Source organism: Erithacus rubecula, assembly GCF_903797595.1.
Source record: "Erithacus rubecula genome assembly, chromosome: 2".
Classification (NCBI taxonomy): domain Eukaryota; kingdom Metazoa; phylum Chordata; class Aves; order Passeriformes; family Muscicapidae; genus Erithacus; species Erithacus rubecula.
The window spans coordinates 91,447,651-91,469,956 of NC_136685.1; the positions used below are offsets into that span (position 1 = coordinate 91,447,651).

The 22,306-nt window shown below is 41.9% G+C and overlaps 2 protein-coding genes across 3 annotated transcripts in view; one reads left to right on the top strand and one right to left on the bottom strand.

Annotated features, from left to right (window-relative positions):
* Positions 1-22,306, top strand: part of LOC306798893 (acrosin-like) — a 173,041-nt gene that overhangs the window by 13,975 nt on the left and 136,760 nt on the right. The window lies entirely within an intron of this gene.
* Positions 8,815-18,424, bottom strand: SLC30A10 (solute carrier family 30 member 10). 2 transcript variants are annotated; one of them, XM_079299262.1, is made up of 5 exons: positions 17,835-18,424; positions 17,340-17,423; positions 13,846-13,916; positions 13,680-13,737; positions 8,815-12,931 (listed from the first exon to the last, which is right to left on the bottom strand). In XM_079299262.1, the coding sequence occupies exons 1-5, from the start codon at positions 18,325-18,327 to the stop codon at positions 12,456-12,458; spliced, it is 1,182 nt and encodes a 393-aa protein (XP_079155388.1). In that variant the 5' UTR covers positions 18,328-18,424; the 3' UTR covers positions 8,815-12,455. The 2 variants fall into 2 exon arrangements, with proteins under 2 accessions (XP_079155388.1, XP_079155387.1); XM_079299261.1 differs by having other exon boundaries at positions 13,680-13,916.

Below are 22,306 nucleotides of genomic sequence, written 5' to 3' on the forward strand. Positions count from 1 at the left end.
TGCATGCAGCTTACAGAAGGGAGATTTCTGGCTGCACAGTGTGATAAGCAGATAAGAAACAAAGGAATTACTTCAGGCAGATAATAAAATTCCTGATAGTACAGACCTCTGCTCCCATACAGCTCCAGTTCAGCACAATTTCCATAATAGTAGAGCTAATTATTTTTCATGTAGGACCTCATAAAATATTTATTAGAAAGCATCAATTGAATTATTTTGCCAGCCTAAAAGCTACAAAAGAATATTGGCCCTAGATTGCCACACACCTGTGACCAAGGACCAAATAATTTCCTTTCTGAATCCACAGGTGAAGCAAAAAGCTTGATATAGGTACCAGGACTGAGACTCAGTCTGAACATTCCTTTCAGAGCTGTAGAGTCATTAACTTCTTTGCCTCTTTATTAAGCCTAAGCTATTTATAGAACCATAGAAATCAATGAGTCTGCTGATTAAAATACATCTACATGCATAAATCCTGAAGTACTAACTCATAACTGGATTCAGCATCACTAAATCTAAAGTCAAGACAAAGCAACCAAGAAACAACAGTAATGCATGCTCCTGACACCCCTTTCATCATAGCTAGCTTGGCTAACCACATCAAACACCACAAAAAGGCAAAACTTACATAAAAAATTCTCTAATCAACCAGAAGTTTGAGAATTTGGTCTACAGTTTAAACTCTTCGGGCTCAGAAGCACCACCCTTTTATGTTTCTAGTACATCTGGCAAAACAGAGATCTGACTTTCATTCTCAGGTGCTCCCCTAATAAAGGAACTATTTAGAGCAATGAACTTTAGTATATTTCTGTATAGATTAACATTTCTAAACATTGGCCCCTTAGTGTATGATCAAACAAGAATTCAGAGGGTTCTTTTTCAATGTCCAGCTGGGCAAACAAAATTCAGCCTTATTAACATAGTCTTATAACAGAAAGCCCAAAGGAGGGGGGTGGGGGCAAAAGGAAAATAATTGAGAGGGCAGAGCCATTGGTTCAGCCAGAAAAAGCAAACACTTGTGATGGGTGCCACAGTGGAAGTTCATGAGGTTCAGTGCCCATGCTCTCAGTGAATGCTGGAATCATCAATCCTTCAAATCAGCTGAACTTCATTTTTAATTAACCGCCAGTCTTTCAAATCAGTTGAACTTCATTTTTAATTGATCTGATTGAAAGGTTAAGCACCTGGAATCTTTGCTCAGGATCTTTTAGATTTCTTTTCTTTAAATGTGTAATGGTAGTCAGGTTAGTCAGAATAGTTTAATCATTCATACAAGAAAAGTTGCTTATCTCAAGAGAAGTGCCCTTGTAATCTCTTTGCAAATAGAGTTGTATCAACCTGGTATGGGATAACAGGTTCAAAGCTGTAAACCCTGGAAATTTTTTACCACATGATTGGTTATTATGGGCATTAACTCATAAGGTCTGCTTATTATCATGATTGTGCCAGATCCATGGGGGTCAAGAGGTTTATGCAAAAGCACATAGTGCTGAGTAAAGAGCACGTATAAACTTCTATTGTCACTGAACCCACAACACCCTCTTTTCTTCCCCACCCCAAACAATAAATCAAGGACAAGACATGCATTCTTCTACATCTTGTGCTCACCTCAAGTGCTCTAAAATGCTCTCAGTGTCTTGAGAAAAGTCGTGCTCCAGAAGATGCTCTGGGTTTTTCTGAGCACTCCTGTTGAGAGCAGATGGACCAAAGTGCCAAAGGCAGGAATGGGCTGAGCACAGGTCAGCCTCATGGCAGACCTACCTGGTCGCTGTCTAGCCAGCCTGGTCTCAAATAAGACAAAAAACAGATTTTAAAAAGAGGTGTTTTTTCAGTGCTGTGGATGAGCAGGACCTCAAGGATGATCTTGAGGTTATCCAAAGGGAGAACACTCAGAAGCTGAAAGAAGCTTTGTCTTGGAATCACTAGGTGACCCCAAAGGAGGACTGTGGAAAACAGTTAAGTCAAACACTTCCCAAACCCTTGATTTTACACAGTTCCCACAAAATTTTTGAGGGTTCACAAGGTATTACCTTAAGCAGCAGTATTGCAGAGTATCTTTGTATTGATGCTCTTCTCCAAATTGCTTGAAATTAGTCACTACAACCTTTTGTTTTCATGTTAGTGGTGGTAATAGTAGTAGTGCTTAAAAAACCCTTCAACTTAGCCAACTAGCTAAGCTGAGTTTTCACATTTTCAAACTTTCTAACCTCTGGGAAGTTTTCAATAAAAAAGAAGAAATTGGCCAGCAATGTATATTCAATGTCCACATCTAGATACATAATTGAGCAGCAGTTCTGTTAAGGGCAAGTTAGTTTTCAAGCTGGCTGCACTTTCAAGCCCTAGACCTGGTCACTTTGAATGACTTCCTTTTAGATTTTGCAGGACCATGTTAAGGAGGTCTCCAAGCAGAATAGCAACAAGTGCAAATTGGCCATCAGCATGCTGGGGAGGGAGAGATTGGCAGCCTTGAAGAGATGAGCAAGGAAGAAAGGAGATTAGGGGGGCCCTGGATGACAAGGGAGAAAGAGCAAGCAGAAGGAAAATAATCAAAGGGATTGGAGGGGCCAAAGTTTGGCATGGCCAGATAGAGGCAGGGTGGGTCAGGGCCCAACATGCTTGTGGAGGGGTGATAAGTGCTCATCAGATTGTGGCTGTTGCCAGTCAAAAAACATACTGTAGCAGTAACTACCCACTGAACAAAGCAGAAGGAGGACTTTTCCAAGGGGACTGACTCTATTTGTCTATCCATGCCCTCTTCTCCCTGTGCACATCTCACTAACTTTTAAATACTGCCTTTGTGCTCTTCTCTATCTTGATCAACCACAGCAGGAGAAATCAGTGTGAACCCCAGGACAATGAAAGTCCACTTATTATCCCTCTGTCCTTGACACAGCTTCAGTACCTAGCAGAAAGATGCCTCACACAGTTGGGATCCACATGGCATAATGGTACAGAATACATACATACAATAATAGTACAGAAAATACACCAAATACACAGAAAACCCTGATGCTTGGATTTCTGCCAGGCACAAAAGGCAACTGTGAAATCCTGACATACTAAATTGGTCTAATTTCAAAATGATAAGCAGGAAGGAGACACCAGAGAGAAGTTAACAGGGATACCCAGTAAACCATATTTTATGCCAATGTGCCTAAAGGAAGAAGTATAAGAAGATAAGTATGGCCAAATATGGTCAGTATCATGTGTGTGTATGTGCATGCAAAAATAAATATATGCATATATGTGAATGCACTCTAAATATGAGACATTTCTCCACTTCATCAGGTCCACTGCTGCTGGCACCTGCTGTGGAAACAACCTCCATCCTGCAAGAGACTCCATACATCTCTTCCTTACAGATCCTTGTCCTGAAGCCACATTTGCCCAGGATGATTTTTGCTTTGTGTGTGTCCCGTACAGAGAAGTTCACCCTGACCCACACAGCACAGGCATGGGGCTGCACAGAGATGCTGGATTCCAAGAAGGCACAGGCACGCTGCCGAACTCTTTGGCCAAGTGAACAACTGCTTTGAAAGAGCTCTGTGAGCCAGGCTCCTCTTTGTTCCCCTCAGCCTCCCATTGCCCCTGCTTCACATGATTATTCTTTGGCCAGGACACAAAGTCCTTGGAGAGACAGTGTTTGTCTTTCAGAAGGAAACTTAACATAAGTGTGAGCTGAGGGTTTCAAATATAAAATAATTTGCAGAAACCTTTGACATCTGCCAGAAATAATATAGACATATATATACAGGAACCTGCAGGAGTAGGAAGTGATTGCCTTGCTGTTCCATGATCCCTGCAGATCCCCACTGTAGCCAGAGAAATACATTTTCACCCCTTTGAGGTGACAGCTGAGTCGTTGTGTAACCCCTCCTTGCTGTGCTGGCAGCCCAGTTCCCTGCCACGTGGAGAAGAGCAGAGCACAGGGACAGATTTTCAGGTGGTGAAAAGGGCCAGAACTTCCTTCTAACCAACACACTTCTGTTTGCTTCCATCAGCAGATAGCTTGCTCCTGTATTCCTGCATCAGGAGCCAAATCCCTTCCTTCCTGGGCTGGCCAAGAAGCACAAGGACATTGATGCACAGCCTGCCAAAGCCAGGCTTTGGGAACAGCCTTCATGTCAGCCCAACCACTAACCCAAACAGATCCTTCTTGGAGGAGCAATACCTTTCCTTATAACTAGGAGGAAACATAATCCATTTAATCATTTGTAGAATTTTGTAGCTCTTAGGAGAGCTATACCTTGGGATCTCTGCTCTCACTTTTTTCCTTTCTTTTCCCACACACATTGGCAGCATATTTGCATAAAAGTTGTGCCAGTGTTACTTTTAGGGGTAGATGGACTTGCTGTCATTGTGGATGTAAGGAGATGGCTGGTTAAGATCAGATTTCATATTGCATATAAATTAGGGCAGAGGCAAAGAGGAGCTACTGCAAACAAATGAGAAAACTATGTCTGGGGACAATGGGAATCAAGGGAAATTGTAGAAAAGCCTCAACACATTTTCAAGTAAGCCACTTCCCTTTAAGTAAAAAGCATCAGGAGCAGGAGGCAGAAAGATGCCTACACCACTGCCCACTTCTAGATGGCCTCAGAAACTATGCTGGAAAGCACAGGTGGTGTCACTAGGATACTGCTGGGAGCCAAGCAAACAGCCCTTTCTCAGCTGCTCAAGAACAAGGAATTATAACAATGATTAAACACCTGCTGGAGATGTGTAGTATGTGATGTTTTGCAGAAAGCATGTTTTCAAAGAGGTGTTGCCTTCTTGGACCAATGAGTCTTTTCTATTCTGTTTTGCACATACTACTCTATATAAGTGTAGTGTTTCTTAAAAGAAAGTGTTTCTTTAAATAAAAATATGGGGCTCACTGACTACCCTCTTACACTCCTAGAAATTACACACCAGAGATGCTCATGAGTAGAAGGGTGTTCCACAGATGGTAACGTCACCAAAATAATTTGGGGGAAATTGTTTGAAACGTGCACCAACCAGCAAAAGAGTTGCAAGTACTGTGCTGCTGGTAAGTGTTTTGTAGACTCTGCACACTGCTGGACTCATAAAGCCCAGGCATAAAAAACACTTTCTGTGACCAGTTTTGGCAAAGGAAACTGAGGCAGAAAAGAGGTAGCAGAAACTGAGGTAGCAGAAAGGCTACCATCCCTACTTGATATGGGAACTCTAAAAAGAAACAGCTAATTAATGCTGCTCTGCAAGGTGTCATGGCATTCATTGTGCTGATTTCCCACTGCCTGTTGTACTTTCTGGTTTATAGCTTGGGGGGTTGGCTCATTGACATCAGATCTTTTTTAATGTGTTTATTTAAAAAAATGATTGTTTTCTAACTCTTAAATTATGCAATCTCTTAGTTGCCAAATTTTCTTTACTCTAGGCTGTGGACCTACTGTGCCACGTCAATGACTTGTTTGAAGTCATCACTGGGTTATTTCCCCACATGCACCCTGAAGCCTGTTACCATTGTTTTGTTTCCACCTCCTCACCAAAAGGGGTTAGCAATGTATGGTTAAACAGACACAGAGCTTTATTAAACATGGGTGAACATTGAAAATAACCAAGAATGTACCAGGACTGGAAGGAGGTGAAGCAAAGGGCAGTGCCATATCGAATGTGCCACTTGCCTTGCACCTTTCATTTCCAGAGCCATGCAAGCAGCAGGGGTGATAGTGTTATCTTCTGACTGCACTGCTGCAGCACCAGGGCAGCCTGTCCCCACCCAGCCTGCCCTGTGCACTGATGCAGAGGAAACACAGGATACCCCTCCACCCCAGAGTCCAAGAAACTACCAGCAGGTTCTGCTACCTTGCAAAACAGAGTGAGGGCTCAGGGACCAAGGCCCTCGTCCCAAATATTGGCAAATTAAATCAAAACTGGGGATGAACCATGCTCATCTGTATTAGTAAGGTGTTCAGGCATTTCCCAGCCCATGGCAATTTCTGCTGTCCCAGCCCTTCCCAGGCACAGTCCAGAGTCAAGGAGTTAATCTGAGCTGGTGCTCAGCAGGAAGCTGCCCTTCTCTAGAGTATCTCCCTAGCACAGATACAAGCTTTTGTGTGCCGGCTGCTCTCTGAGCCTGGGAACGTCCCCAGGTACAATTGACTATTATACAAGTAGCTGATAACAACTCATGGTTATTCGAATGCCTGCTATCTCTATTGACCAAGATATATGCTTCTTTCATCACTTCAGCAGAGACAAGTTCAACACAAACCTCCAGTGGCTCTCTAGAGAGCTGATGGTAGGCATTGCAATTATGCTTTTCCAGCTACCATTTTATAGCAAAATAACTCTCTGCCTGAAATATATGACTAGGACTCAACAATAAATTCCATACTTGAATCAGAGGGCAAAGCTTGGGTCTTTTAAGAAATAGAGGCTTACTCATCCCTGATGAATACCTCATTAACTTCCATTGGCACTTCATTGCCCATTTCCTACTCTGTTTTACTGAACCTTCATCTTATCCTAACTGGAAGATTCACTAACTGCTCCCCAAATATATTCTAAAATCGCCAGAGAATTTACCTGTCCCCTCATCTCCCTTTTGTGATCACTGTTATTCCCTCACTTCTTACTACAGCTTTGGGTCAGAACAAGATTTCCACCAGATCAGAAAGCTCTTTGATTCAGCAGATAGACATGCACCCATTTGTGGGGAATTCACAGCAGCCACATAAAATATCCATGCAGAAAGGTGTAGATTTAAAGCTATGCATTTGGAAAAGCAACAAACTGTAATTGCAAATATATATCTTGAATGCATAAGTATTTTGCATAAATTAATACTGAATGCGTAAATAACTATTCAAATCGTGGATCTTTTTTTTTTAAAGCTGTTTTAAAAAACACAATCTACCACATCCAGCCCAAACTCCTCCTATTTCTATGGCTTCTTGGAGAGTACAAAAATACCAAAACAGTAGCTGCCCTGTAAGGTATAAAAACACCTTCTGCTCCGAAAGGACTGAGATACAAAATGAGGGCCTCTGTGTAGAGAAGTCCTGACATTTCAAGTGCCTTATGCCAGTTTGTGCAGCAAGAAACTGCAGTGATAGGACAAGGAACAACAGTACAAATTGAAAGAGGGGTATTTAGGTTAGATCTTAGGAAGAAATTCTTTACTGTGAGGGTGATTAGACACTAGAACAGGTTGCCCAGGGAGTTTGTGGATGCCCCAGCCCTGGAGTCCAAGACTGGGTTAGGTAAGGCCTTGAGGAACCTGGTTTAGTGGGAGGTATCCCTGCACGTGGCAGGAGGGGTATGACTAAATAATACTTAAGGTCCATTCCTCTTAACATTCTATGAATCTATGCATAATTCTAATTTTTTAAAGTTCTGTCTTCCAAATCACTAATCATCCATCATCTACAATCTGAGTAACATTAACCACACACAAAAGCACAGGAAATATGCTGGCTAAATTGAACTGAATTTCTTAATGGAGCATTTATGTAGTATCTACCACCCAGACAGACCCAAACAAGAAAAAAACCACAAAAGCTAAGCACAATAACCACTGCCTCCTCATTGATAATTGTTAACTAAATGAGTAGGGACGTGAATAACTAGAGAGTTGGACACAACAGGGTAGGGACCAGGTGGCAGGCACCTGATATTGATGCAAAGGAGAGAGGAACATATGAGGGCAGCTCCAAGACTGCTGTTCCAAAAACAGCACCTAAAGTTATAGTGCTAGACCTCATCCCATTTCTAGCCTGTACATTCAGGTCACAAAACCCAGGAGTGAGAACCACAATATACACACTCAACTTTCTCCATGAGGCAAAATGCAAAACTGCTTGCAGAAAAAAAGCTTTGAGTGTTGATCCCCTTTTCTTTACAAAATTTGCAACATTAACTGTTGCATTAACAGTTAATGTTAATATTACATTAACACAGGATTAACATAATATTAACACCAGATGGAAACAAATTTCAGTCATATAAAAGTCTTAAAATTATCCAGAGACACAATCTCCCTATTGCTAGCATACACCAAGCTCAGAACAAAGTTTTATTTAAAAATACACTTTATTTACAAGACATTCAAACTTCATTTTGATAAAAATATAGCTGTACGTAAAACTTTAAGAGATTTCCCACTAATGGTTAATAAAACCACAGTAAGATTCAGCAATCATGGAAATTACACTTTGCACATTAAATCAAATAAGGAACAGAAAACTTGGAGGAAACTTTTAAGCAACACAGCTCCATAAATGTAACAATCTTATACAGGGACATCCTCACATCAATGTATCGCTGTTCAAATAAAGTATTTAACATAGAAAGTGCTTCCACTCTACAGCAGGGTAAATAGCAGAACTTATAGGAATGTTCATAGCTTTTGAACTATCTTTTATCAGTCTTTCCCCCAAGATGTTAATGAATGACCAACAAACCCTCCTGACTTCATTACACCTTCCCAGGTTTAGAAATTCACCTTTCTTCAGAAGCTGATTCAGGTAAAGTGTTAATAAAGAGTTTAATTGTACATAAAGCCACATGTTCATATCTCAGGATGGATACTTAAATAACACTTCTACAGAGACCACAGGACACAAAATAGTCCTCAGAGTAGCTCACATCAAGCCATCCATAGAGCTTGGGTAGTAAACTTCTCTATGGGAAAAATCCAGATCCTAGCATATTCCCTTCAAAGTTCAGAATAAAAGGGAGCATTCAGGACAGGAAGCATTATAATCAGGAATAGGAGAGAGAAAGAATAGCAAAAAATAAAGGTCAAAAACTGGTTTACAACAGTAACCAGAAAGTGGGTGTTTTTTAATATAATGGAGTGCAAAAATTAAACCAGTGCATAAAAAGGTATTTTTAAACTGCATTATTGGTAGATCACCATGACCAGGCTATCAAAACCATCCTGCTTTTATTGCAGAGACAATGAGAAAAAACATTAAGAGGAAAAAAATACACTTACACTGTCAGTCAAGGTAAGTATTATAAAGAAGACAAGGAAAAGGGGGTCAACTGAAAACTGGCAAAACAAAGGCAATATTCCTGAAAATAGTAGCAGTTTTCTTTATAATGAAGAATAAAGGCAACACCTGCATTTAGAGAGTTTCAGAAGAAGAAAAAAATAAAAAATCAAATTGGCACTTTTGGCAGCTATGAAAAGGTGGCAAAGAATTGATTCCCTTTAAGAAAAGGCACACAACTGGTCCAGACCAGTAAATTGCTTTTGCTTTCAGTGCCATTTCCATGTTTTACTTTTACTGCAGAATGATCTGATTTTGTCATCATCCTACTAGGTCACATGTATGACTGGTTGTGGATCACATTCACAAGAGCTGGACAACCAGTCAAAAAACACACATAATTTATTTCCTTTGCCACCAGCACCAATGGACAGAAGGGACAGTCACTGCAAGAAAGCCCAAAAACCAAGAGAGACAATCATAAGATTAAAGAGGACAGAGCAGCACAAGGAACCTGCATTTGACAGGGAGGGAAACAAAGAAACTCAGCTAAAGAGCACAGAACAGAACTTTTATGACAGTGCAATAGACTACAAAACTGAATTTAGAACAAGCTCCCATGGATAAGGGCTAACATGGAAATATACTGCATCTCAAAATGAGGGAAGCCTGCTTCAACAGAATCAGAAGAGATATGCCAAGAACTGAAGGGAAATAGCCAAAACAAAACACACACAGATTGGAATGAAGTGTCCCCCAGAAGTAGAGAGAGGACACACAGTACAGGAGAAAAATATTCTGTTACTCAAAGGAAGGCAAAGATGCTGTCAAAAACCTTAGCTGAATACCCTGGAAGTCCCAACACAAAAAAAAAAAAAAAAAAACAAAAACCAAACCAAGGTTTATTCATAAATAACATATCTCTGTAGGTTTTGCTTGCTTAAGTAACAAAGCAAATTTTAAACCTGTTTGTTTTCTAGGTATGAAGATTTCTATAATCTCTGGTATTTTCCCATTTATTCACAAGCAGCAGTTGAAGTACATTCAACCAGACAAGAGAAAATAAAGTTTAAGAATGTTATTTCATTGTATTTTCAGGTTACAACACTTTTAAAAGTTCTTAAAAATACATTGCCACATTTTTACACACTGCCACATTTTTAACATTTGAAGAATAAAAATTGTCCATTTTGACATATGTCCCAACATCACACATGCTAGTTTTCTTTAATTCCAGAGTAAATAGTGCCATTCCAGCTCTCAACCATTTAAAAAAATATGTATATATATACATACACACATATATCAAATCACCTGATTTAAAATACAAATAATTATGCCTAATTATAAAAGGGTGCTTGTTTTAAAGAATATCTGGGAAGCAAGTTCTCCCATAGACTTTCTTGTTATTTTAGGAGATTTCTATTCCACTCCTCATAAACACGATAAATATATTTGTTATTTACATCAAAGCATCATCACAGAGGAAAATAAAGAGAAGGGGGATAAAAAAACAGAAGAAAGGGCTGTCTTACTTCATGGCACTTGCTTTTAAAAGGCAGAGCAATTCTTACAGTGTTTCCTGATTTACATTAACTCGTGCAGTAACTGCCAAGCAAGATCCTGCTGCTGCCAAGGGAATCAAAGAGGCTGGAGGATCAAGTTCTTAATTATATTAACAAATAGGTTAATTTGTATGATACAAACTTGCAATGAAATGGTATAAAATGTTTACTTCATCCAAAAATCTGTTTAAAAGGGGGAATTTATAGAAATATGCTATTTAGACTGAAATCACTGCTTCAGTAAATACTATATTCCAAGCATAAAATACCCTGCTGTGTTTTAATATTCATTGAATTATTGCAATCATCTTTATTAAAAAGGAGTTGGCTGCTTTTAAGCCATCCTTTCAAGGAGGTCCTGGTATTTTCCCAGCCCAGGCTGGAAATCAATTTGCCCTTTCTGTTAAGGTGTCACTGAGGTAAAAACAACTACTTTACAAAGGTGTCCCTGTGAATAAATGAATAAAACAGCCTGTCCAGGCCACACAGACCATTGAAAGGCTGCTTTTGCCACCAAAATATATTTGGAACCTTCTGGATCTGATCTGCATAGCCAGGGAGACCAATCACTAGACTCAGTGTGGATTGGGAGGTGGGTTTCCCCTCTCAGAAACATGTGGGCCACACCTGGCTGAAATCCAGCACTGATGACAGGGCACATCACCTTGTTTTCCTTAGAGCACCTTTGCATACCTTCAGAAAGAGCAAGCAGCAAAAAGATAGTGAACTGCTTCACTAAATACACTTTAAGACACACCTTTGGGCAGGGGGAGGAGGCCAGAGCACAGGGTAGGGTTCAAAGCACCAAGACCTTTAAAACCAGACAACAAGAAATGATTGAGACCAAACCAGGAAAAATGTCCTGGTTTAATGTTTTTAAAGCTCCCTGTAAGTGATAATACTGCATACAAGACTTTAAAGGTGCTTCCTTAATTAATACAATATTAAATTATGCCTTAATGATAGAATTGCAGAATTTCAACTGTTTGTAATAAACACATTAGCTTATTTATTCAGCATGAATAATGACAGACTCAGTGTTAAAGATAATGCAACCATCCTGCACAATGATGAAATAGACCATGGCTCTTGGAACTTGTGTTGTCAGGAGAAGGATAAGAATTTTAAAAGACTTAGTTGTAGAATCACAACAGTGAAAAGATGAAAGTTAATTGGATGACTGCCTGCATTTCCATTTGCTACAATCAGTACAGACAACATTAGCAGGTTCTTTTTACTTTCATGACAAGCAGTCTATTCCTCAGCATGCTCATCTGCGATTAGGCTGGGACTCCAATATTACTTGTAGAGAAACAAGACCAGCTTCTGCTCTGTCCCTAAATGCAGGGGTCAATCAAGAAGATAACACAAGTCTAAATTCCTGAGTGCTTCCCCTTAGACACTCTTAATTTCATTCACAAACTCCACCGGCCAGAATTGTTACTGTTAAAAATGAATTGTCCATGCAGAAATGGGGTTTAAGGATCAGTAAAGCATCTCTACTGAAGTCCTTTATAAACATACAGTACTTCAGCCCAGTACAATCATTAACTGGCCACAGGGCTTTCAAGAAACAGCTCATCCCAGCAGGAAAGGCCAGAGGTTCTTTCCCAGTGCTACGGGCCATGAACTGCAAACATCAGTGCAGACAGAGAGCAATACACCCCCTCCACTCTAACAGTAGCATTCAGCCTTAGTCTGGCAAGGAACTGGGCAAGGCTGCATCACAAAAATCACATGAATCCAACAGTCCTGATGGAAATCTTAATCCTTGTATCGGGTACAAGGGGGGGTTAGGTGTATTTTGGTTTACAGCTAAAGCACAGAAATCTTTTTGCCTCACCAACTTCAGCTACAACCACAGATGCCCCCTTACCCAACCAGGATGTGTTTGCTCCATAAGAGCACGACACAGAGCAGAGCAAACTGCCTAAAATCTTGTACTACCCAGCTGTGATTTGTCATCAGACACGTCACAATTTTTCCCATTTTTCACTCTCTCCTCTGCCACTTGGTCCTCCACAGGGATTTCAACATCACTTTTCCTTGAACCATCGTCTCTGTGCTGTGCAGGAACAGAGCTTCCACTTTTCTCCCTGTAGCCATTGGTTTCAGCCCGGGGGAGTTGCCTCTGGCTGCAGCACAGCTGAGAGTCACAGGCTTCGGAGATGCAGGGTGAGCTGCACTGCAGGTGCAAGGTCTTGTGGTCACCATACTCGGGCTGGATGGTCACAGAGTGCACTCCTGCCTCGTGGAAAATCTTCCTCATCTTGTAAGAAGCATCTTGGTAATCAGAAGGGGTTTGGCACTTGATGTGAAGAGTGGCAATGTTCTTCCCACTTGCAAGCTCCCAGACGTGCACATCATGGAGGCTGCTAACCCCTGGTACACGAGCTAGTCTGTCAGCTGGAAGACACAAGGGAAAGGTATTAGGGGCTCTGGTGCACTGGCAGATTATCAGCTGGCTCACTGGGCACTCTATCCAAATGCAGCAGTGTCAAATTTATCATTTTAGAAGAGATATACTTGATATAACGTGTTTATTCCCAGCAGCCTTCAGTTCAGCCTCCAGGTGATGAATGTGGCATCCTTCCTTTTGGATTCCCCCATCCCTCAGGCTCCCCAATGGCAATTTACCAGCTGTTCACAGGGGAAATATTACAGCATCATTTCCTCCATCAAGACCCCACATCTCCTGGTTTCCTTAAGCCCTGAGCATGAGGGAATTCCAGAAATACCCAGTGTTCCTCCACAATTAAGAAGTTTGAACAGCTCCTAAGAGCTACAACGTTAGCCAACCTTAATGGAAATTTCTAAGATGCTTTGGAAGCTTTTCAGAAACAGCCACTGCATGGCTGGGAAGGATTGTAACTCCAAGTTGTTTCTTCCACAAATAACCCACACAAAGCATTAACAGCTCAAGACCTGCTATGTTTGATGTATTGTTGGAGTACCACATTCTCAAAATGCATGCTTTAACTAATCCAGAGAGATTTGAGTCGTGTTGCTAGGACACAGGCATGTGATTATTTCTCACAGTTGAGAATTTAGAGCTATTATGAGTAAATAATCCAAACATATCATTTCACTAATAACATACGCATTGAAATACTCCATTAAAATTTACAGCATTCCGACAACAAATTTGACTTACTCAGTAGTTGCATATCAACACCTTTGGGGACCATCTGCAACAGAATAATTGAGGTCTCCTTTATAAGTGGGAATGCAGAAGACAAGATGATGAACACCATGACTATTGTCAGGCTTGGATCAATGTAGCACTGCCAATTGCATGGAGCATTCCCCAGAGGACGTACATAGAAGATAGTAGCAGTAACTACCACCACCACAGATCCAAGTGCATCTCCCATAACATGCAAAAGAACACCTGAAACAAACAGCACAATTTCCATTAGTGGGGCAGGGTTGGGGTTTTTTGCTTTGTTTTGTTGTTTTTTTCCCTAGGGGGAAGAGTAACACTGAGTTTTTCAAATATGTTCCACTTGATATGAAGAATGCAATATGCCAGCCATTAATATCATAACCAAAGTTTTCAAAACCAGCTTCTGGAAAAAAACAGCAAGGGAAATACTGACTCTGAAGCACTGCTGTTTGAGTGGGATGCATTATTAAGCATGTAGGGTATGCTAGCAACTGCTGTCCAACTGCAATGCCATGGTAACACGAAATGTGCTTGCTTAATTGCATGAAGATTATTAACAGATCCTGGCATGCTAAATTAAAAATTGATGACTAAATCTATCCATTCTACCCTGGAAGTTGAGAGATGCAGACCACCCCCAGTAACAGTTACCTTCCCCCACAGTTTCTGTGACTGCTGAAATCTGAAAAATTGCCTAAGTGAAATCTAAGCTGGCTCCAAATACCCTCAGACTCCAATTTTTAGATCAAACTTGATTATCAGTCACATTAAACCTTGTTCCATCAATACTACTAGCCTTCAGAGCTGCCAAAAACCAGTATCTGTTTCCAGAGTCAGTCACATGGTTTAGTGCCTAGACTACTCTGAGAGGAATGCTGGGCAGCTCTTTTTACATCTCAAAGATGGTTTTGTACAAAACGTAAAAAACCAAAACAGGCAACACATTTACAGCAACATATTTAAAGTAACATATTTAGCTGCTCTTTAAACTACAATGACCAAAGGAGCCTTCCTGCCATAGAGTTACAATAATCCAAGAAGTGCCTTTTTCTTCTTTTTCTTTTTAGTACTTAGCATAAATTTCCCTCTTTCCATCACTGCTCAAACATACTCCAGTTTTGTTCATTTTTACTGTTCAGACTCAGATTTTATTCCAACCTACGCCTGAATTCAGAACATCTCTCTCTATATGAAGTAAATTTCTTCGTCAATTCTTTTTGTTTGGGAGCTGTGAGAGAAGAAAATGAACCACTTCTCTTTAGCAACCCTATCACATACACTTTCAAGTGAGAAGCTGTTAAAGGCTCCCCCAAAACTCACTAACAACACAGCAATGAGTTTTGGTGATGGATCAGCCCTAGAACTCTGCCCATGCTGCTGTTCCTTGCCACACACCTTGCTGTTGTACACCTTGATCTGCATGAGAAATGAAAGTCACAACCTCTGGAGCTCCTCCAAATCACTTGGGTCAGATAAGAAAGCACAAGGCTCCTGGTGAGTCCAGCTCTCTTTGCTGGAGTCAGGCATGTTCTGCCCCATTTGGCAGACTACCACGGGGTTTTACTCCTCCTGACAGTGTTGCAGTGTTTCCTTTTCATTTACAAATAGTCCTGATTCAGCACGGGCTATCAGCTGTTGCACTAACAAGAGGGACAGGCAGGATGCAGTTGCATTGCCCAGGCAACAAACAAGAGAGCTCAGCTTATAAAGAACAGGAAAATGTTTCAGAAAGCCTCTTTTAGAGTTAAGGAAAAAAACCTAACTATGTCAGAATTTTGATGAATTAGTAATAAAAAATACAAAATTTGGGAAAACATTTATTTTACATTCTTAACATCATTAATATGTCCATCCTGGTAATGCATCACAGAATTAGGGCTCAAGCAGAAATGTATCAATTTCCCTATCAAATCCCAAAAGTTATTATTATAAACTGGAATGGAAAGTGAACTTTTACTAAATGAAGTCAGTATGGTAAGTCCATAGGTAGCAGTTTCCAACCGCTTGCATTCCAAAGTTTAAATGAGCTACTCTGCATATGCTCAAGGAATAATTTCACACTACAATAATTAATCCTGCCAGACATAATCCATGGATTCTTGTTCCTACCAATTATAAAATCAAGGAAGCCTTTTCTCTGCCAATCCATTTTGTCCAGCCATGTTTTTCAGGAAGGGTTCAGTTCCACAACAAAAGGAATTTTTTGACAAGTGACTATGAAGTAGTGTTAGTTAGCTAATTTAAGTTAGCTTGTAACTAACTTAAAAGGAAAAGTATGGATTGAACCAATTTTGAAGATGCATATCTTTATGACTACAGAAGCAATTAATATTTATAAAGAAAATAAAAATAGATTTTGCAAAGGTGACATACTAAAGTAACACTTTAAAATTTCTTTTTAAAAATCAACGATGTATATAAAATGACTGTCACAAAATTCCTTATCCTTCAGACATTTTTGAAGGCTTCCAGCATCTTTATACCTGCACTGTGGGTTCAGGCAAGCAAGGCCCTCTCTAAAGTAATTCTCCATTCCTGAGTGTGACAGTTTGCTTATCTTGCTCCAGTAATCTTACCACTATTATGCCATAATATCCAAACCACTAACTTCTAGACATTCAAGCAAGTGTTGTGGCTCTAGCACATAGTCCAATTTTCCAAAGTATCTTCCCTTACAGATGCATTTGTGTAGCTCTGCAAACAGTTTTTTGAAAGACATACACACACCCAAAAAAAAAAAAAAATAGCCCAAAAAAAGAAACAACCCAGCAAACCCAAGTGCCTGACTGCCACATTGACCTCTCAAGCAAATTCATGCAAAGCAAACTCACACAACCTTGGAGGAATATCAGCTGCTGATTGGTGACCAAAAGAAACCTTTAAGTACTGTTCTGATTGAGGTTTCTGACAGTCCTTTCCATGGAGACAAACTCAATATTTCATATTCTTAAAGACATTTGCTTTTGGCTCTGCTCAGAGCAGGCACATAAACATGCAAGAATAGAAACACCTACACAGACAGGGAGAGACACATGGGTAATTTATTCCTAGGAGTATCTTTATTTTCACTCTACAGATTGCCAGAGACCTGTCAAATTACAACACAGGAAGGGGCTGATCCTGTCACACACTCTTACAGGAATGGGTTCACACCTGCAAAAACACCATCCTGAATCACTGGTTTCAGAACCCTTTTCCTTATGCTGACAACAAAACATTGTCAACCTTGGGATTTAGAAGGGTTTGTTTTCTGCCCAGAAGCATTTAAGGGTTGAAAACTGTTCAACTACTACATCAATGACACTCAAAGATGCACTCATGTTACCTTCCTGTAAAGCCTCTAATGACTTGAGCTTAGGGCAACAGGGTTTGTGTCCTTTCCAAATGTCCAGCTGCACTCTTCTAAGAATGAAAATCAAAACAAGAGCATACTCAAAATCAAATCAACATGACACTATTTTGTTACTACTTATGCTATTCCATACAATCAAAGTCTTTCTGCTAGAGATAACTGGATTCAATTACATAGAAGAGTCCTGGACTTCTCCCTTTCTTGCTGATATCTGTGGGTGTGTATGTAAATGTAAAATAGAAACCAGAAAGTGCTTGAAGTTAATTTAAAATTAGCAGCATGCTCCTATGCCATACCTCTGATGTTCAGGGCTTCAGACTTTTTCTCTTTTTTCTTCTCAGACCCCACTTCAGGGCTCTTTTGGTCATTTGGTGAATCACCTGCATTCAAAGAAGAAACGCTGTGTTGTGTACAAGTTCTACAAACAGAAAAAACATCAACCTTCTCAAAACCAACTTCAAAAATGACAAGAAGAAAAACAAAGACAAGCCAAAACAAAAATAAGCTATAACATTTCGCATGCAGCTCACTGGGCAACCCCTCCTTCCCCCATCCCGGGGTAAAGTACAAGGCGAAGGAGGCGGCTTAGACTGAGCTTAGTGAAACCCTCCCGAGCTCACGGGTGGCTCTGAAAGGGCGCAGAGCATCGGGCCAACAGCTCGGCGGGTCCCGAGGGAAAACGAGAGGGAGAGAGGGGATGCGGAAAGGCGCGGGAGGATGGGAGGGATGCTGAAGGGAGGGAGGGAGGGATGCGGGACACGAGGGGAAGGCGAAGTGCAGCCGAAAGGCACCTGCTTCATCCTCCTCGCCGCCCGGCAGCGCGGCGGCCGCGGGAGGAGCGGGGCAGCGCCGCCGACCGCGGCAGCAGGAGCCCCAGTCCTGGAAGACCAGGAGCCCCACGATGTTGACGGCCAGGCCGAGGGTGCCGACGATGAGCACCAGCTGGGCGTCGTCGATGGGCTCGGGGCGGGCGAGGCGCAGGACGGAGTCGACGAGGATGGTGAAGCAGAGCGCGGTGAGGAAGACGGCGTTGCTGAGCGCTCCCACCGCCTCGGCGCGGCTGTAGCCGTAGGTGGCGCGGGGACCGCGGCGGCTGCGGCGGGCGATGCGCCCGGTGGAGAGCCCCACGCACAGGGAGATGAGGTCCGAGAGCATGTTGAAGGAGTCGGACACCAGCGCGATGGAGTTGCCCAGGTAGCCGGACACCAGCTCGGCCACGAAGAAGCCGGCGGTGAGCACCAGCATGAAGATGAGGCGGCAGGTCTTGCCCGAGTACCGCCCCATGGCGGCCGTGCGCTGCCGGCCGGTAATGCTCCGGCACCGCCTCTGTCCCTCTGTCCCTCCGTCTGTCCGTCCCTCCCGCAATAAGAGCGCCCGGCCCGGCCCGCACCGCCCGGGGACACCGCCCCGCCCCGCCCCGCCGCGGCGGGCGACACCAAACCCACCAAAGCCGGGATCAAAGGAGAAGAGAGATGCGCCGCGGGGAGGCGGGGAAGGAAGGGATCCTCGGCGGGCACAGCTACCCAAGGCTGTTCTGCCTGCGCTCCTGCCGCCCCCAGACCGTGGAGTTCCAGCGGCGGATCCAATAATTAGGGACCTTTGATGCTCTATTGGCGACCGAAGTGCCAAACCAAAGGACAGAGTGCCATCTACTGAGCCAGCTCATTTCCAGCCGCCAGCCTTCAAAAAGGTGTGTCAAAAAGCCAAGGGGATCCTGGGCTGAATCCAAAGCAGCGTGGCCAGAAGGTTGAAGGTAATTCCCCTCTCCTTCGCTCTGGTGAGACCCCACCTGCTGTGCTGCATCCAGATCTGGTCACCCCAACACAAGAAGGACATGGAGCTCTTGGAGCAAGTCCAGAGGAGGCCACAAATTTGCTAAGAGGACTGGGGCACCTCACCTGTGAAGACAGGCTGAGAATGTTGGGGCTGTTCATTGTGGAGAGACTTCACAGCAGCCTTCCAGCATCTGAATGGAGGCTTACAGGGAAGCCAGAGAGGACTTCTTCATCAGGAATGTTAGTTTCAGAGTAAGGAGCAATGGTCACTAAAAGAAGCAGATTTGGGGTGGTAAGATACTAGCACAGGTTGCCCAGTAAGGCTGTGGATGCCCCATCCCTGTTAGTGCTCAAGACCAGGTTGGATGGGGTCTGGGTAACCTGGTCTAGTGAGAGGTGCCCCTGCCCATGGCAGGAGTTTGGAACTTGATCTTTAAGGTCCATTCCAACCCTTAACATTCTATGAAAACAGCACCTTAGTGTTCACAAATCTATCACTACTCCACAAGAAAAATAACTGCATGCATTTTTAACCTACAGGATAGTCTACAGGAACCATGATAAGGCAGTAAACCCTTAGCTTTCATTTGTAGATGTTTTGCTGCTGTTGTTCTTATGACAGTTCTTGCAAAAACGACAGTCCTGCTCACAAATGGAAAAAGGGCAGAGCTGGACTACTAATACATCATTTCACTTGATGGGAACAACTAAAGAAGCTGATGTGAAATCAAGTCATCCTCAGCTATGGGGTTCTCAGTACCAGAAATGGGCCCAAAAATAATAAATAAAATATGTAAGACCTAGAGAAAATTATGTCCTTAAAATGTTATCCTGTGAGAGTTTGGAGCATTTCAGCTGGCATAACTGAAATTCTCCAAACCAGTGCTGAGGTACCACTTCAGCAGCTACAATTCACACTGAAGTGCCACATCACACATTTCACCACACTTGACAAAACATGCACTGCAGTCAGATTTTAAACCAGCAAGGCCAGGGAACACTATCTTGTCCCATCTACCTAAGGCAGTGTTCTCTACAACCAGAAATTCATTAAGTACCTCAGGAATTTCCTCTCTGTTCTAACTGAAACAATTTCATTGTTACTGCTGTTGAGTTGAGCCCTTGCTTGAATTCATCTTTTAAGAGGCCTCTCCATTTCACCTAATTCTGGCACATAAACCAAGATGTGTATTAACCTCTAGAATGGACTTGAGTAGCCTTTCAGGGGATGGTCTCCCCTGCAAGGAATCAACATACAACTCCCAGTTATGCAGAGATTAATACATTTGATATTCTGCAACATGCAAATTAACAAATACATAAAAATAAATGTATTGAAATAAACCTTACCATAAAGATAAGCACAGTTGTGAGAGAAGACAGAATAACTTACATCAACACACATTTCAACTCTAGAATTACAACTACCAGCACAGGGTAAGAGATGCTTAAAGATTGTGCCAAATCAAAAGCACTTAGGTAGAACAATAAGAAGAAAAATATGAGTTATAGGAAGGTAAGCATTTCTAAAATGACAGAATACATCTTTCTATTAGATTAATGATAGAAAACTCTGCTTACAGCACTTACAATAAAAATAAATAAAAACAAAGATAGCTCTCAAGCCCAGCTAATTGCACCTTCATAGAACTGAAAGGAATTTCCAGCAGCTTTTTTTCTAGGAAGACATAATACAGAAGTTGAAACATCATTAATCCTCCTGTGAAAAATATTCATCAATCCTCTTTGAAAAAAAAAAAAAAAAAAAAAAAAAAAAGGAAGTTTCGTAGCCCTGAACTCATTTCAAAACATAAGAATATCACAGTTATTTTGAAGAAACAGTGTTAAAAATATTGTTTTCAGCAAATAAGGCTGTGACTAAGTTCTCTGACATGGAGCACAATTACAGCTGACTCTCTGAAGGTGTCAGAAACTGTATGAGTTCAGAGCCTGAGCTCTGACACTGGATCTGCTGATCCACTGATCACTCCTTCTGTCAAGCTCACACATCTCCATCTGCTTGGCACGATACAGCCACACACAGACATGGGAACAGCACAGGGTCTGCTGGTCAGACCACAGATCTGTGTCTGGACTGCCTCCAGTTCCATCTGCACCTTTGGGAGATGAGGAACCAAACCTGCACAGTCTTCAAAATGCAGGGCAGATACAGAGGAGCAAGAGATACACAGATACAGAGCAACAGCAAAACTCCTGATTGTCTCCTTTGCCTGTGTGGTCTCACATTTGATTCACTTTTCTGTTCTGAATATGTAGCACACATTTTTATGGAACTGATCACTCACTCCTCTTTTCTGTTTCTCAGTTTCTGTCACAGTTCCAGCCCAGCTGGCAACTCTGCCACACAGCAGCTTGCTGTCCTCCACCCCCAGGGGGATGGGGAGGGGAACCAGAAAAAAAAAAATAGAAACATGTTATGGGTTGAGAAAAGAACAGTTTAATAATTGAAGCAAAGTAAAAACAAAAAAACCCACAAAAACAAAACCAAACCAAAAATGAACCAAAGGAACAAATTATGCACAAACAGTTGCTCAGCACCCTCTGATTGATGCCCAGCTCATCCCCCAGCAGCAATCAGTGACTCCTGGCCAGCTCCCCTCAGCTTATGTCCCGAGAATGACTCTGTGCTATGGAATATCCCTTTGTTCAATTCAGATCCTGCCTATCCTGACTGTGCTCCCTCTCAGCTTCTTGTGCAGCTCCTCACTTGCAGAGCATGGAAAACCAAAAAATCTTTGACTTGGAGTAAGCACTACCCATCAGGGACTAAAACATCAGTATGCTGTCTATATTTTTGTCATGTTGGATCCAAAATACAGTGCTGTACCAGTTTCTACAAAGAAAATTATCTACCCCAGCCAAAATCAGGATATCTTCTGACCAGCTCTTCATCCATGCAAGGGCCTTTCCCTTTACACTATGGCTGCTTAGAAGCCTTCTCAAAATCCAAGTTTTGCTCTTCTCATTATGCATCCCAGTCTCTCTTCATCCAGGTGCCACAATCATTTCAAGACAAAGGAGACCTAAAACTGCCAGGTGAGTAAAGTTACCCTAATCATTTTCATTGAATAAGTTGTTGCTTTCAATTACAAGAATAATTAATTCAGGTGAATCTTCAAAATAAAATTAGTGTTATCCCTGCAGCACTTTTACACTTTGATCTCCTTCCACACAGTCCAAAAGAAAGGCATGATCCTGAACATGGGAGTCACTGACCCCATGACCAGTGTTTTCACTTGGGATCTTCCCCCTTTCTGACACTTCCATTCTGCCTGCACCAATCCAATCCCCCTGCAGCACCAGAACATTTGGTCTCAAATCCTCTTAGAAGGATTTCACTTAGAGGTGTGCATGATTGCTCTGCAGTGTGCTTGGCATGCTTGTGTGTTTTACACTCATTCAACAGTAAAATGATTTCACTTATTCAAGCTACATATTAGTAAACAAAAAAGCAGCCTAAATATCCC

What these genes read in the sequence shown, in the direction of transcription:
- SLC30A10 (XM_079299261.1), bottom strand. Translation starts at nt 18,327, where the DNA reads ATGGGGCGGTACTCGGGCAAGACCTGCCGCCTCATCTTCATGCTGGTG. An exon ending in CGGCGAGGAGGATGAAGCAG is followed by an intron (nt 17,424 to 17,834) that starts GTGCCTTTCGGC and finishes CTTTGAATGCAG; the next exon opens with GTGATTCACCAAATGACCAA. An exon ending in TGAAGCCCTGAACATCAGAG is followed by an intron (nt 13,917 to 17,339) that starts GTATGGCATAGG and finishes TGTTTGTTTCAG; the next exon opens with GTGTTCTTTTGCATGTTATG.